We start from the raw sequence: 17,881 nt of genomic DNA on the forward strand, positions 1-17,881 counted from the left end.
CTCTACCACTGAGGTATACTCCCAGCCCCAGCACTCTGTTTTTGGGAGACACTCAGTGACACTCTTCAACCTTAAATATGTAAAGTGAATGTCCATGAATCAACTCCGCCTCTGAAGGGTCACAGTCCACATCGATGGTTTGTTTATTCTGACTTGTTGATACACCTGTGGGTGCTGCTCTGCTACTTGTTGACACACCTGTGGGTGCTGGTCCTAGGCCCAGAAGATGAAATCTGACTGACAGAAAAGGGTCCCCACACACCCCTTCAGGAAGCTTTACTAACAATAAAGCTTGGAGGCGGTGGTAGCAGCTGACCCCAGTGGCTTATTACGTATTGCGCACTCTCTGAGCACTTTCCATGCACCATCTCATCTTCATCAAAACCAAGTGAGGCAGACTGCGTGCCACCAGTATGGCAGGATAAGGAAACCGAGTTAAGGGATGGTTAGTAGTTTCTGGGCGGTCTTGCTGCCAGATGGTGACAATGTAGGAGCAGGGCTCAAACTCACAGTGCCTGGCTCCTGAGAGCCTCTGGCCAGGGCCTGGAGGCTGTGAAGCACTCAGAGGCAAGGTTGCTGAAGGACCCTGGTGAGTCATCCTCTGGGCTCTGGCAGGGCTGGCCAGGGGGACTCTGGTTGACCTTTCAAGTTCAGATCATTCATCTTCCCCATTCTTCAAGAGTTTTTAAAAAGAGCTACACATTCTACATTAACTTTTTTATTGAAAAGAGAATACATAAAAAAATATACACAAAAAACTAACCCTGGCTTATCACTGAATGATGGGATTTTCCTTTTTACTTTTCTGGATATTTCATTTCTCTCACGAATATTTACTGGATGAATGAGAACCACTGCTCTAACAGTTAATAACATGATTGGAAAGAGTTGGCTGAGAGATGGTCTAGTGGGCCCCAAAGGGAAGGCCCCAGACAATAGCTAACGCTTATAATAGCAGCCAGGGTGTGGATGAGAGGATCAGGGAAACCCAGTCTGAGGAGGGAGGGGTAACACAGGCTCCTTGGCTTTGCTGTGTGGCCTAAGAGGAGAAAGGAGGCCCAAAAGCAGCCCACAGGTAGAGGACTTAGTTTCAGGGTACATGTGGAACAGAGGTGAAGCAGGAGGGCAGTGCCAGTTTCCAAGGACAGATCTTGCTCATCTTCCAGTCACTTGCCATTGATGGGAAGAAAGGATGCCCTGGGAAGGAGGGTCATTTATCTTATTCACTGCCTACACTGGTGGTGTGTCCTGGAACTCAAACTGGGCAGCACATCATTCAGAGGAAGTACAGACTGCTCCTTTTAGAGGCAGGGCCACAAAAGCTGAGAATGGCATTTTTATTTTTGTTTATGTAGCAGGACCTGATGGCTTGGAGCTGTAGGGTTAACTGGACATCACAGTAACACACATCCTGAACTCTCCAACAGCAAAGCATGGAAGGCAGCAATAAAAACAGGAAAATAACAATAGCTAATGCTTATAAAGCACCTGCCTGGCATCAGGTGCAAGTGCCTTTCATGGAAGTGCCTTTCACGAGTTAACTCACATAACTCTCAAGACAAGCTGTGAGCTGGGTGCTATGAGGGTTCCCATTTGAGCACTGAGGAAGTGAAGAGGTTCAGAAACCTGCCTAAGAAATGGAGCTGTGAACCGAGCAGTCTCACCCCAGAGTTGGCACTGGGAGCCACACTGTGTGTTGCCTAAGAAGTGCATCCTCTAGGACAGAAAAATCCTCCTGGCTCTGGCCTAAATATCCCTTCCAAGCCACGTGCTGCCAACAAGCAAGCACAAGTCAGGAAAATATTTTTCAAAAGGGCAGGAGCAGATTCTACTGGAGATGCCTCTCCTTGGAGCTATTGAAGCCTCCTTTGCCTGGATTACATTTCCCTGGAAGGTTGAGCTCTGTTTTTCAGGGTCAGTTCTAGCAAATCATCCCAGATTTTAATCCCTAAAAGGAAAGGTTCCCACCTAGAGCAATGGAATCCAACACATGACACAGTGACGGCCACATAATGACCTCTGGTCACTGATGAATCCCATAAGATTGTCACCTAGTGATGTCACAGTTTCTTAGCTTGTGTAAGCACTCTATGGTGTCCGCACAACCTGGAAATCAACTAATGTTCTTGAATGTATCCCCACCGTTAAGTTGTGTGTGGCTGTATTTCTTTCATGCTCATTAATCTTTTACCATCATACATGCATCCTTTGCAGATGTGGAAAAACCTAATTTGATCAAACTTAACCCTATGAGCTTTATGACTTTTTTGTTCCTTTCTCTGGTCACATTTTCTCTCTTGTTATACAAGGAGGCAGATCTCTAAAACTTGCCCTGAAAGGAGTTAAATAAACCTCACCTGGATTAAAAACCAGCAATGCCTTGATCTGCACAGTGAAATGTCTTACCCTGGCTCTTGCTCCTGAGGAACAGGAAAGAAGCTCAAGACTCACTGGAATTATCCTCAAAGGCTGACCACAGCTGCCCCATGAGGATGCAGAGTTCAAAGCCACAGAGATACTTCTTAGATGCTGCAAAGCCCCCTGCGGCCCTGCACCCCTCTCCTTGGAAATTTCTATTAATTCAGCAAAGGTCAGTGCTGAGATAAGAGATTGCTAAGACATCAGAAAATAGAGCACATGTATTATTTACTTTTTTAAAGCATGACTCTCAGGAGGTTTGTGTAAGCTAATCATTTCCCAGTTTGTTACCAGTCAGTTCCTAAAGAGGCAAAGAGCAAAGGGCACCTGAGTCAGAGGAAAGGAAGGTAGCTCCTACACACTGAAGAGGCAAAGATTCCAGCTATGTAACCAACACATCAAAAGCAATTTTAAAATTGTGCATGGGATTAAGAAAACTATAGCCAAATAATTTGCAAAGAATCCAAATCTCCTCAAATTTTACTTTTATCGAACCAGAAATGACCAAACTCAGGAGCACAAAGATTCATCAAGGTATAGACATACAGAGGGGTTACAGGCAATCTCAACATACAGGTGGACTTCTGGGTTTGCAAACGCTCTGATCTTTCTCTGAAATCAATGTGATGCTAAAAACATGGAAATATGGGCTCCCTTTCAGTTGAAATATTGCTAGAGAGATATGCAGGGCTGCTACCTATAGTGACAGAAAGATCTCTTCATATTTACATCAAATGTACACCACAGCAGAAAAATGATTTCCTTATATACAATTCAAGAACCATCTGACACAGCCATACAGAGACAAAAGCAGCTTCTATAGTTTACAAATTCTACAAAACATTTACTTCAAAATAAATATCTCTTTCTTGAAAAGCTGTAATTATTTTTTTTCCTAAACTTGTTTCTGAGCCATTTTAAGAATAATGTAATGATGCTTTAAGTGGAAAGAGGCTCACTGGCAAGGGATGCTACAGTAAAGAAACTCATAAGACTTTCCCCTACATGCTGATGCCTATCTGGCTAACTCCTCTTTCTTACTTAACTCCTGCATACTAAAATTTCCCTGTCTAAATCCTCTTACTTATTTTTTATCTTTCAAAAAAAATTTGATCTTTTTAGATATATATATATATATATGACAGTAGAATGTATTTTAACATATTATTCATACATGGAGTAATCTAATTAGGATCCCATACTCATGGCTGTACATGATGTGGAATTTCATTATGGTATATTCATATAGAACATAGGAAAGTTATGTCCAATCATTCTACTGCCTTTCCTATTCCCATCCCCCCTTCCATTCCCTTCATTCTTCTTTATCTAATCCACTTAACTTCTATTCCCTACCCCCCTATTGTGTGTTACCATCTGAATAACAGAGAAAACATCTGGCCTTTGGGTTTGGGGGATTGCCTTATTTCACTTAGCATGATAGTCTCCAAATCTATCCATTTACTGGCAAAAGTCAGAGTCATTCTTTTTTGATGACTGAGTATTATTCCATTATGTATATATAACACATTTTCTTTATCCATTCATCTGTTTAAATGCATCTAGGTTGGTTCCATAGCTTAGCTATTGTGAACTAAGCTGCTATAAACATTGGTGTCACTGCTTTACTGCTGTAGGATGATTTTAAGTTCTTTGGGTATATACTGAAGAGAGGGATAACTGGGTCAAATGACGGTTCCACTTCAAGTTTCCAGATCCTTTTAAAATCACATGACACAAATATCTTTGTTGTTGTTGTTATAGTACTGGGGATTGAATACAGGGATGCTCTACCACTGAGCTACATCTCTACCCACTCTTTTTTCCCCCTTGAGACAAGGTCTCATGAAGTTGCCCAGATTGGGCTTAAACTTGGAATACTCCTGCCTCAGAGTCTTGAGTAGCTGGGATTACAGATGTGTACTACTACCATGCCAGGCTCGACATATAAACCATTATCCTCATAAATCTATTTAAATTCTCTGTATTCAAATCAAACTTTCCCTCCATCTACAAAAGTAGCATAAATGCTGTATCAGTAGCACATTTAAAAAATCAGTTCTGGGGATGGGGCTGTGGCTCAGCAGTACAGTGCTTGCCTAGCATGTGCAAGGCCCTAGGTTCGATCCTCAGCACTACCTAAAAATAAATAAATAAAATAAAGGCATTGTGTCCAACTACAATGAAAAAATTTTTAAAAAATCAATCTGATGTGAGAGTTTGAGGCATCAGGACTATAAGTTTGAGGCCAGCCTGGGTAACTTAGTAAGACCTTATCCCAAAATAAAAATAAAAAGGGTTGGGGTGTAGCTCAGTGGTAGAATACCCATGGCTTTATTCCCCAATATCACTTAAAGATCAATTCCATGGGCTTTTTGCCCAGCAATGAGCCTTCCTCTCACATTATTATACTTGAATTTATGTTGCTGTCTTGCACTTACTCAGTACCTACTAGGAGTATAAGGAACATAAAGAGATAAAACACAAAGGTCAAAAAATTTACAACCTAGGAGCTGGGGTGGGAAGGAAGTGATGTGAACAGAGGCAGCTCCTGGCAGGGAGCTAGGGCTGGGGCAGATGCCCACAAGCCTCTAAGAGAAGAGTGGGTCTGAGTCAGCCCACTGCCTCACACAGCAAAGGGCTGCAGCCCGCACAGGAGCCCAGGCTCCATCAACTGGCAGGAGGGCATCTTTGAGCTGAAGGTTGTAACAATCCAAGAATCTGGCAGGACTTGTTTAGGGAGCCTGGATATATTCCCCATTTGTATAAGACAGCTACTGTTAAGAACAAAAGACATTCAATATGAAATAGGATGGTTCAAAAGATTCCAGCTTCCTCCAAATATAAAGTCTTGGGATTAAATCTGCAGCAATGGAAACATCTGGACACTAATATAAATGATCAATTCCCATCTAAATAGTCAGAGTTACCTTGATGATCAACATAAGGCTTGAAGGCCTGAAGGATTTTTGGCACAGCCATCCCCATGTCAAGTTCTGTCAGAGTTAGCTCGTTCATAAAGTAGGGGAGCTAGAGAAAAGAAATAAACAATAAATGAGTTAGAAAATGCTTAAAGTTAGTCAGAGTTCAACACACTCTTGGAGGGCATGGTCGTCAAGGTTTGGGAGACACATCACTTACTTAACCAAATATAATTGTGCACACACACAATATACCACAGACAGAACCATGAACAAGGAGGCCAGTTCCTTGCTCTAGGGAGGTTTACACTGGGGAGGTACAAACCTGGGGAGGTAGAGAGGGATAAATAGGTAGACAAATAATATAATCTTGTAAAGCAGGTAATGGGACATAGGAAGTGTGGTGCTCTCGGTCAAGGGTGGCTCTCTTGGCTACAGAGTCAGGGAAGGCTTCTCTGAGAAGTAGCATTTGACCAGAGACCTGCTTGTGGAGTCAGAGCCAGCCACACTGGCGAGATTAGAAGGCCCAGAGTTGAAGCATGGGATGTGGAGCTCTCTTAGCTGACTAGTGCTTAGTGTCCGGTAGGAAATCACTACATTTCTGATAGGAAAACTCACCATTAAAACCCTTGTAAGAAATCACATCTCTTTGGCCTTGTGCTGGATATTTTCTGTTTGTCCCTTACAGTCATACCCACCCCTAGCCTGAGAGGCTGGTCTGTGAGAACTGCATCCCTGGTTGTCTTGCCCCTTGGCTTCTGACTGTACCTGGTCATGGGATACACCACTGGATAGGGAAGAGCGTAGTTAAGCACTTGTCCTCTCCCTCCACTGAAGGTCACACCTCCTGTGACAGAGGAAGCCCTTTCCACAAGCTACCCTGCCCAATTTCTGATAATTGATTTCTGTTCCCTGCCTTGCCCTTCAGGAAGGGTCGCAGCTCCCCACTTGTGCTGGCCCAGGAAGACCAAGAAAGATGAGTGAAACCAAGCCCACTGTCTAACACTCTGGCAGGGGCTAAATCCACACAGAAGCTCAGGCCTCATCAACTGGCATGAAGGCATCTTTGGGCTGGAGGAGGCCCTATAACATCCAAGAGACCAGAAGGAGCAGTGACTCCATGACCCCTCCAGTCACTCATCTGAGCATGCCATCTGGTTCCTGCTGGACCCCGACTAAAACACACCTCCTAATTTATCAGCAGGAATTTATTCTAGAAAAAATATCATAATAGCACTGGTAACATACTCAGAAATTCCAACATGATCTCAAGATTATACAGCTAATTCAATTGTATTTCCTCCATCTGGATTTTTATATATGGTTTTTGTTTTGTGGTACTGGGAATTGAACCACTACTACTGCTACTACTATTAGTACTACTACCAGCACCACTACTGTGCTACATCCCAGTCCTTCTTATTGTTTTTATTATTATTATTAGTGTGTGTGTGTGTGTGTGTGTGTGTGTGTGTGTGTGTGTTGCTAGGGATCAAACCCAGGGCCTAGTGCATGCAAGGCAAGCACACTACCAACTGAGCTATATGCCCAGCCCTATTTTTTAAATTTTGACACAGGATCTTTCTTAGTTGCCCAGGCTGGCTTCGAACTTATGATCTTCCTGTCTCGGCCTCCTGAGTAGCTGGGATTATAGGTGTGTGCCACTATACCTAGCTATGTATGTATTTTTTAGAATTTCATGTTATCCATTCTTTTTGTGTAAGGTATAAATTAGGGATCCAATTTAATTTTTTCCCTAAATGACTAGTCAGCAATCTCAACCTATTTACTGAACAATCAATACCTTCCTTACTAACCTATACTACCACCTTTAAATACTTGATTCCCAACACCCTGGAATTCTGTACTGGACTTTCTTTTTTCTGCCACTATCAAACTGCTCTTATTATTTTAGCTTTATAATACATTATTTTTTTTTTCTTTTTATTTTGGTACTGAGGATTAAATCCAGGGGCACTTTACCACTGAGTCACATCCCAGCCCTTTTATTTAATTCTGGGATAGGATCTCATTGAATTGCCAAGCCTGGCCTCAAACTTGTGATCTTCCTGCCTTAGCCCCCTGAGTCTCTAGGATTGCAGGTGTGCACTACTGCACCCAACTCTTACACAATTTTAAATCTGGAAAGTCTGATTCCTTTTCATTTCCTCCCAGAATTTTTTGAGTTATGAGCATTTTACCAGTTGAACACTGGAATAATTTTGTAAAATTTCAAATAAAAATCAAGATTTTAAAAATTTAAAAATAAACAATGTTTCCCACGAAATGAGGTAGCATCTAGTCAGGCAGAGACTTAATACCTAACTTGGCTGGGCCTCTTCAGCTGATTCTATACAGAAAAGCATAAACTTGCAGGGTTCATGAGGAGAACTGCACCTCTGATCTTTCCCGGGGGTGGAGGGGTTAGGTTACAGAGATTCCGATGTCTTCAATGAGCAAAATGTGAGTAGAGGCAGCATTCATGCGTGCATTTTTGCATTGGTGGTTACTGCATTTGGAAACCTTTCTCCAAAGAATAGGTGCTGCAAGTGGGGCTGACCCCTATCAACCCGCAAAAATGTACGTGGCCAAGGAAATACTCAAAATCTCACACACTTACACAGTGATTTTTGTTACTGTCATTTCAAGTCCCAGCACTTTAGGAGCCTGCCAGGTTAGAGAGACTTCCTGGGGCTAGCTGAGGAACAGGCCACCTCCATCAGTGTTTCTATGGGAACGTAAGTCTGACAATGAGCCACACTAGGAACGTAACTGTGTTCCTTTTTCTGTGCCACACCTCCCTCCACTATACCATCCTGTACCCTACAGTCCCTGAAAAGACAAAGGAAGGACCTGGGATAAGCCCTGAGACAAAGGAGGGGCCTCAAGGCACTGAGGGCTGAGGTGGTGGCAGGGGGTAGATGAAGCTTTACTATCAGTAAGCACAATGGGGACTGCCATCAGCAGAGCCTTTCTTCCTACTTACTCACTTATTTACCTAACCTCAAGAATCTAGAATATCTCTAACCACCCTTCCTCACACCCCTCCTATCCAGTTTTCTACCCTAGAACAGCCTCCTTCCTATGTTGTAGGACAAGGCAAGAGAAGATCGCTCGTTCTGTGCTGTTCACCCAGAAACCTTTCTTCTCACCCAATGGGCCTCGTGGTGAGTCAGAAACCCACAGGCGTGCTCCTGACCCTCCGGAATAAACTCGCTGGGATAGAGCAGTCAGATGTATGGGCAATGCTCAGGTCGGCAGGTGATAAGTCAGAAACTGTGTACAATGACAGAGCATTCACTCACACAGGCAGAGCCCCTGAGGGCCCCAAGGCTGTATTCAAGCAGCAACCAAGGCCCAGAGTGCATTTGCTACTGGGGCAGAAACCCAGCTTATTTGAAACCCATCCTGGGGCACCAGATGCACACACAAGGCTGTTCTGTTACCGCATGACTTATTGTCATGTGTAAGGGTGACAATATAAGATTCCAGGATAAGGCCAGCAGAGTTCTCCATATGTCAAATCGTCAAGGGAAACCAGGAGGTGGGAGGTCTATGTCACAGGGAACTCAGGCTCCTCTAGGCACTCTTCTGTTCCCCTTCTGGTTCTTGACTAGATGTTTAAGCAGAACCCACTCACTACTATGTTTAAGAGTTAGCACCCTCCAGAGGTACGGGCTAGTTGGCGGTAATGAGTTCTTCTGGCAAATGATGATGTCAGGTGCAGAATTTGGTACCTTTCTTTTGCCTTTCTGATCATTCCCATGCCTGGGTCTCCTCTGGTGATCAGGGCACTTCACTATGCAGCAGCTCAGGTAGGGGGTGAGGGTGTGGCTAGCAATGGAGGGGATACAGACCCCCACTCTGAATTCTCACACTGCTAGATCTAGATCACCCTTGTCTATTCTAACCTTTTAGTACTTCTGACCTCTAAAAAGTAAAAAGGAAGTTGGTTGTGAATTGCAAAAGCCTATTTGACCAGCAAAAAGAGAAAATGAAAATAGAAAACTTTCCCTAACTTACTCTGGTGTGAGTCTACCATGGGGACAGTGGCACCATAAACTTCAGGCTCTGGGGAGAACAGTGGAACAAGCCTCTCAATCGGTCTGGACTGTGCATAAGGAGAGCAGCTTCTGTCTGGAGCTCAAACAAACCCTGCTTGCTTTTTCACATTGCTAGGAATCAGAGCCCTCAGAGAAGAACCCCAGACAGACAGAAAAATCGCAGGGGCAGCTCTGACCGTGTGCCTTGACATGGGATTCTAGCCTCTGTCATTTCTAAGGTGTTAAAGAGGCTGAGTGGGCTCTAAGTTGGCTGATGGTGTCTCATATTCCAACGCAGAGGGTCATAGCTGCTTGGGTGGGACTGGCTAGCAAAAGTAGAGTCAACCCTCAACCTGCCTCAAGAACACACTGACAGACACTTGTTGAAGAACACTCCAAAAGCCCTGCCCCAAATTCTGTCTGGAAATTTGCTCCTCCTCTTTATTGGGGTCAGAAAAAGGAATATGCTGGCTTGTAGACGGCAACAGAACTTAGCAGAACTCAACCAAGACAGAAAAGGCTCTGCTCTTCACCTGGGGGAATGCCTGATACCAAACAGAAGCACCCCATGCCCACATTTTCCTTCGAATCTACCTTAGCCCACAGCTTCTTAACCTGAAGTTCTTAAACTCTTTGAAACTGTGGGCAAAATTCTGTGCCAGTGTACATTTCTCCATAAGTTTCTGCTTCTCAAAGATATCTATGATCTAAAAGAAAAAAAAATAGAGCCACTAATAAAAGCTACAGGCTGTGAAGACTTGGAGACCAATGTTACTCTCTTCCTGGCTGGGTCTTCATCAGGTCAAAGATATACTTTTAAAGAACCTCCAGAAGGCCTCGGTTGGCAGATGTATCCATTTTTTTTTTTTTAGAATTTTAATATTTATTTTTTAGTTATTGGCAGACACAACATCTTTGTTTGTAGGTGGTGCCAAGGATGGAACCCGGGCCGCGTGCATGCCAGACGAGCGCGCTACCGCCTGAACCACATTCCCAGCCCCGAGATGTATCCTTTAATGACTGTCATGAGGAATACTTTTGCAGTTTAAACTCACTCACAAGAGAGCTGGCTGAGCACCAGGAATGCTTCTTCAGCAGAGAAAGCCCAAAATAAAGTACCATCTGGCCAAAAAGTAAGGTCCATTGCAGACAGATTCTGAGTGAAGCTCCTAACTTTCCCAGCTGTGGGAAGCAGTGTGGCTCAGAAAGGGGTCTTCAATAGTTTGGGATTTCCTCTGAGAGTATTGTGTAGTCTGGACCACTGCGAGGCTCAGACTGGGCTCTGGACAAACAATTTAAATTTGTTTCTTACTGAAACATAACAGAATTACTCAAGACAAATCAGTTTCAGGAGCTCACATTTTCCCCAATAAATTCTGGACTACCACCTAGAGTGGATAATTATGTGACAACACAAGAAATAAAGTAAACAGGATAGTTCACTCAGTCCCCAGATACACTTAGTCATCAGATCAAGGTCAGTCTGTGATCTGGGTCAGATGTGTTGTTTGAGAACAACTTATTAGCTGATGTGTTAAATGCTTAAAACTAAATTATTTTTCATTCAGGACACAGAATACAAAATGTCCAGAAATTAAGAAGTAGGAAAATAGAAGTCTCTTGTGTAAAAAGCAATACCTTTATTTTGCTGAGTTTCATCTGAATTTTCTTAGACACCAGATCCGACCAGTATTTCTCTCCCAAGAAGTCCCAAAATATTCTTCCAAGCAAAGCATTCACCCAGGCTTCCTGTTCTTCCTCCTCAGAGGGTGGAGCCTCTGGCAACTGGCAAAAGTAAAGTGACCAAAATTAGCTGGAAGGCAACAGGTGCTTATTTTCATAAATAAATAAATTCTGAAGTTCCCTCCCTCAGAATCAGAGGATTGCATGAGACATATTTCTTGCCTATAAATGACAAGCCTCACATTAACTGGTGAATAGAAAAGGGAGAAATGAAAGCTGCCATCACAGTGGAAAACGTTTCCTTTCTCCACCAGTCTTCCTGTGAGCCAGCTAATATTCCACATAAATAGCTTAGCTGCAATGCCCTGCCTCCCACAGTATCAAGGACATATCTGATCAAATGTCATTTTTTCCATCCCAGGCTTGGATGTGTAGTTGTCCCTAGCTGGTCCTCATCCAGGCAGTCCTCAGTTCCCCTGTGGCCCGACTCTTAGGTCTGGCCTAATTCTTGCAAGGTCAAAATATTTGGGGGAGGTCCTTCTGAGACACTAAGCTGAGTGGGCATCAAGAGTTTTAGAAGCCTCTTTCCATGAGATGAAGAGGTGGGGTGAAGGACCATGGGCTGGATGAGAGAGCTGCTCTCAGGGCAGCTGTTTTCTCCAACCTCTGCCCAGTGAAGCCCCCTCATCCTCTCCCCACTCTAAAATCTGTCTGAAATATTTGCTGTGGCTAGTGTGAGCAGAACTGTGTCTCCACAGTTTCCTAGGCTAGTCACCATGGACTCTGGCCTGGTAAGGATAAGGGATGGGGAAAAAGGAGGAGAAGGACTGGGGTTAGAGCTCAGCAGTGGAGTACTTGGCCAGCATGGGCGAGGCCCTGGATTCAGTCCCCAGCACCAAAACCCAAACTAAAACAAAGCAAAAAAAGAAGAGAGGAGGATGAGGAAGAGGGAGAAGCCGGGAGGAGGAGGAAGCATAAGCACACATGGAGGGTACTGTGAGGTTTAAGTGGTTGCCAGCAGGTGATGAGTTCAGAATTCAGTAGCTGGCGGCTTCCACACTGCCGTTGTTGCTGCTGTCCACTGACCACACACCAGCCCTATGACAGACTCCTCAGGCTGTTTCATTCACATTCACCCTAGAAGATGGGAACCTTGCATCTATTCAAGGGAGGAGAGGAGTGTGTATGTTGTGGGGGTGCTGGAGTCGGGTGTGGAGTAGCAGAAGTTAGTGGCCCCCTTTTCCTTGGGCTGAGGTCACTAATTAGACTACAGACTTAGAGACATGAGCTTTGAAAAGTAAAGATCAAAAGATCTAGAAAAGTAGAAATCTGTGAATCGTTTGCTCTTCCCCTCCTTTTGTGGCACACATAAGTGCACCCGTCCTGCCACATGCCCTGCACACCCACTCCCTTCCCACCTCCGACTCATGCATCTGCACTGGCCCGACCTTTCTAGGAAGTGGTAGTTGTGACCCTGTCACGGCTGTGTGCTCACGCTATGATGCCCATGGATCCAACACCAGCAGGTCTGAGTGCCTGTGAGAACCATCAGGGTCTGTGGCATGTACTTCTGAAGCCCAGAGTTCTGAGGGGCTGACCCAGGTGGACCAGACACAGAGCCTGAGCGTAGGCCACAGAGACAGCTCGGCACTCATCTGTCCATGACTCTTGCCACTGCTGTGTCATCTCTCTCTTTGGGTGGGGGGAGTCGCTCACATATTCAATCACTTGTTACTGAATGTAATATGTTCTAAGAGTCCTTCAAATTCAGGTGGTTTTCAAGGTCCTTCATGAATATTATTAAATCTCACTTTAAACCCTGATTTATAATGAATATGTTGGTCCTTCAATTTAAGAAATGAATCTACCTCACTCTTTAATGTCTGAAAAATTCTATCAGTAATTTTCTAGTACTGTCATGTCTTTGGACATTAACCAAGATGTTTGCTACCACCAGGTCCTGGACAGAAGGGCAGAATTTTGCACCAGTGAACACTTAGTCATGCCACAAACTGTACGTGTTGTTTGAATATTTTCTTTCTGTCTAAACATCACCACTTCAATCCGTGGGTATTAGGTGCAGCTTTTCTGAGGTTGCCATCTTCAAGTCCCATCAGATCATCTACAGACTTCTGAGAAGAGCACTCATCTGAGGACAATGCCCATTCAAGACATTCAGGTTGGACAAAGCTACTCCCTGCATTAGGCCCTGTACCTCTTATCTAGATTTATAGGTTACCTAAGAGAATAGATTGCCTTTTCCCTTAAAAGAGACACAGTCTACCCTTCATCAGCTTTTCTTTACAATCCTCGTTTTCACAGGAAACAGATTTTACATAAAGTAGTAAAAAAACAAAGGCTATTTCACAATGTGTGTCCAAACCAATGGCACATGACGTGGTAAAATTTCTGAAATAACTGACAAGTGGGTTGATTTTCCTTTTCAACAGCTCCTATTTCTAATGCAGGCTTCTCTCCATAGTCACACCAGGAACAAAGGAAAACCTGAGAGCAGCACAACACCAACAATGCATCAAAGAAGCTTTATGAACAAAATCTGGACTCAACAGGCTGCTAGGAGAACTCATTCCCAATGCTGTCATAAAAATTTAAGAGCTTAGAGAACAAATGCGCATACATTTCCTAATATTGCCGTTTGGCTGCAGGGAGAGATGTGAGGAGAATATTCATTTCACTATTTCCATTTCAACAGTATACATACATTTAGAAGTGGTAGATTCCCAAAGATGGCTGGGGGCGGAGGGGAAGTGGCAGGGGGTAGAGTTCACTGGTCCAGAGCTAAAGCAAAGCTATCAAGACTGAGCAGCTCTGCTGTAATGCTTCCTATTACAAATGGCTGAGGTCAGCCCGGCTTTTTTACTTAGTGCCTCTGCTCCTAGTTTGGCCATACACAGCTGCAGCCTCAAAGCTGTCATGGGGTATCACGAGTGGCAGCTTGGTCCAGGAGAGGACCCTTCTCCTGATTCATTTGCTTTCTTTCTCGATATAAAAAGAATGCACATTCATTAGGGAATACACTTGCAATCTTACTGCCCAGATATAATTATTTAAAACATCTTTACTATATTTTCTTTCAGTCTTTTTAATGTGTATAAATACTTTTAAGAATACAAAACTTTTTTTCAAAACAAAATTGGGTCTGGCTATATGGTAATGTATTTTTTTTTACAGTTATATTGAGATATAATTCACAGACTATACAATTCATCCATTTAAAGCAAATAATTCAACAGCTTCTGTAGAAAACAGTATGGGAATTCCTTAAAAATTTACACACACAATTACCATATGATGCAGCAATTCCATTCTGGTATATACCCCAAAACTGGAAGCAGGATCTCAGAGATACATGTTCACCATCTTGATGGTCCCATTATTCACAATAACTATGTACACACAACTCAGGTGCCCACTGACATAGGAAGGGATAAACAAAACGTAAACTATACATATAATGGAATATTATTCAGTCTTTTAAAAAGGAACAACATCCTATCTCATGCAATAGCATGGATGATCATAATGCTGCTACGCATGGTGTAATCCCAGCAGCTTGGGAGACTTGAGGCAGGAGAATGGCAAGTTCAAACCAGCCTCAGCAGCTTAGTGAGGCACTAAGCAACTAAATGAGACTCTGTCTCTAAATAAAATATAAAAAAGGGCTGGGATGTGGATCAGTGGTTAAGCACCCTTGGGTTCAATCCCTAGTACAAACCCCGCCTCCCAAAATGGTTAAATGGTAAATTTTGCTTTGTACATTTTACCACATAAAAATAATAAATTTTAAAAGAGCATGATTCAGAAATTTTTAGCATATATATGGAGTTCTGCAGTTATTACTACAATTTCAGAACATTTTCATTATCTTCCCAGAGAACCCGGTGTCTATTAGCAGGCATGTTACTCCCGTCCTCGCCCCACTGTCACCAGCCTACAAAATAACACTGTTGCCATGACTTAACTAATCTAGACTTAGCTTACAAATGAAGTCATATATGTCCTTTTATGACCAATTTCTTTAAGTTAGCATACTGTTTTCAAGGTTTATCTGTGCTGTAGCAGTACATAATTTCTTTTTATTATACCACAATATTTTATTGTTTGCATTACCACACTTTATTCATTTGTCAGTTGATTGATATTTGGGTTGTTTCTGACTTTTGGTTGCTGTGAATAAACTGCTATGAACATTTGTGTACAAGTTTTTATGTGAACTTGTGTTTTCTCTTAGATCCATATCTAAGAGTAGAACTGAAGGATCATATAATAACTCCATATTTAACTTTTTTGGAAACTGGTAGTTTTACCAAACTATTGTGCACAGTTGTCACCCATTTTATAGTCCCTCCAGCAGCATAAGTGGCTCCAAAATTTCTCCACATCCTCTCTGACACTTATTATCTGTCTTTCTGATTATGCCCATCCTAGTGGGTGTCCAGTGGCATCTACCATGGTTATGATGACTGACCGTGTTGAGTACTGTCTTGTGTGTTTATCAGTCATTCCTAGATCTTTTGCAGAAATGTCTATTCAGATCCTTTGCCTGTATCTTAGTTGCATTATTTAACTCTTTATTATTAGTTGTAAAGCCCCTGTATATATTTGGTGTATATTTCATCAGGAAAGCAATTCTCAAATATTTTTTCCTATCCCATGGGTCTTCTTTTCACTCTCTTAAGTTTTTAATTTTGATGAAGTCTATTTTTTTCTTTGGCTGTTCCTGTTTTTGGTGTCTTAGCTAAGAAGGTACCTAAAGTAGAGTCACAAAGACTTATTCTCCCTCCCGGCCCCCAAACTACTAGGGATTGAGCCAGGGATATTCTGTCCCTGAGCTACATGCCCAACCATTTTAATTTTATTCTGAGATAGGGTTTTACTAAATTGCCAGGCTGGCTTTGAACTTGTGATTCTCCTGCCTCAGTCTCCTGAGTTGCTGGGACTGAAGTGTGCATGCTCCACTGTGCCCAGCAGATTTACTTCTTTACTAGAGTTGTGTAGTTTCATCTCTTACGTTGAGGTCTATGGTCCATTGTGAGTCAATTTTTGAGGGAGTGTGAGGTGAACAACTTGGGAAGCTGACGCAGAAGGATCACAAGTACAAGTTTGAGGCCAGCCTCAGCAACTTAGTAAGGCCCTAAGCAACTTAGGAAAACCCTGTCTCAAAAAAAAAAAAAAAAAAAAAAAAAAAAATCAAAGGGCTGGAAATGTGACTCAGTAGTAAAATACAACAGGTTCAATCCCCAGTACCGAAAAAAAAAGAGAGAGAGGGAGAGGGAGAGGGAGAGGGAGAGGGAGAGGGAGAGAGGGAGAGAGGGAGAGGGAGAGGGAGAGGGAGAGAGAGAGAGAGAGAGAGAGAGAGAGAAAGAAAGACCATTCTTTCCCCTGTTGATTTGTCTTGGCATTCCTATCTCCTTTATAAATTTTCTTTCTTTCTTTTAGTACAGAAAATTGAACCTAGGGATGCTTAACCACTAAGCAATATTCCCAGTCCTTTTTTATTTTTTGAGACAGGGCCTCACTAAGTTGCTGAGGCTGACTTGAACTTGTGATCCTCCTGCCTCAGCCTTCTAAGCTGTTGGGATTACAAGCGTGTGCCATCACTCCTGGTTGACTTCATATTTTTTACTTATTATCAGATAACCATTTCCCATTTTCACTTTTGAAGATCTGAAAAGGCTACTCTGACAGAGGAAAAAGAGAAGCCTTGAAAAGTTGCTTTGTCCATGATAGGTTTCCTAGCTTCAATTTGAGTCCTATTTGCTCATAGAATTTTAAACTGATAATGCCAAGTAGGTGGCAATAGCTTGTGATCCAGCTCATTGACACTGGCTAATGAGTGCAAAGCAGAACGATGAGAACAGGACTCTATGCTGGGACAGCCTATACTACCTCTAACATTTCCTAAAACCTTCCACTGAAAGAGAACGGAAGTGACTTTGGTGTTCTACACTTGTGTTTCCCACCTGGAGGAGGGCATTTCTTGCCCCTCCACAGTCCTCTCTCCCAGGCAGCCACTCCACGACACAGGGAACCAACAGTTTTCTGGCCTTGCGCCCCTGAGCAAGTGCAGCTGGCCAATGGAGTGTCACTTCCTGTCATATACACTAGTGGAAAAACTACCCCACTATCCGACCTTTACACATTTTTAAACAGAGTTTGTTTCCTGATTTATTATTAAAATCCTCTCCCTCACCAAATAGTGATACTATATAATTCAAATTTTGAGCTTAATAACTCTAATGTTGCTTCAATCTGAAAAATCCCCTGAACTTATTTTTTTAATTGTTATGGGTAAGAATAACTGCCAATAAAGTGATAGTATTGATTAACATAAATCTAGTTCTATAGTCCCTAATTATCTCTGGGTGTTTTTAACATTGGTTTGGATCCTGAGTATCAGTGAATTAATAATACCCCATTCATCTCCTGGCCAATGGTCTGACTTGTTTAGCACTGTGCAATATGACAGAAAGGGGGTCAAATATGTGAATATGGCCATTTAACCCTTGAGCCCTCAGGGAAAGACATTCTTTGACTGTGACCCATAAGAGGCAACAGGAGAGTAGGGCGAGGAGAAGGGGGGCAAAGGCCAGAGTTGTGTCCCAAGCCTTGTGTTACCTTGAGCAAACATTGGTGGTGGCCAACACTGAAGATGTGATGGTGCAACTTGGGGAAGTTTCAAAGTTTCCTTTGTGACTCTGACTCTTTGAGTCCCTTGGCTTGGACTCATGATATCGGAAGCAAAAACAAACCCTAAGAAATAATCTGTCTTTGGCAGGAGGGATGAGCACTAAT

At 42.9% G+C, this 17,881-nt stretch overlaps 1 protein-coding gene across 3 annotated transcripts in view; it reads right to left on the reverse strand.

The window, feature by feature from the left end:
- The window catches only part of TEX2 (testis expressed 2), a 112,009-nt gene that overhangs the window by 19,078 nt on the left and 75,050 nt on the right, over positions 1 to 17,881 (reverse strand). For all 3 annotated transcript variants that reach the window (XM_081271714.1, XM_081271712.1, XM_081271713.1), the window contains 2 exons: positions 11,021 to 11,167; positions 5,349 to 5,448 (listed from right to left, as the gene is read on the reverse strand). In XM_081271714.1, the coding sequence (XP_081127840.1) occupies positions 5,349 to 5,448; positions 11,021 to 11,167 (247 nt within the window). The remainder of the gene's footprint in view (positions 1 to 5,348; positions 5,449 to 11,020; positions 11,168 to 17,881) is intronic.

Source organism: Spermophilus citellus, assembly GCF_964194105.1.
Source record: "Spermophilus citellus genome assembly, chromosome: 17".
NCBI lineage: Eukaryota > Metazoa > Chordata > Mammalia > Rodentia > Sciuridae > Spermophilus > Spermophilus citellus.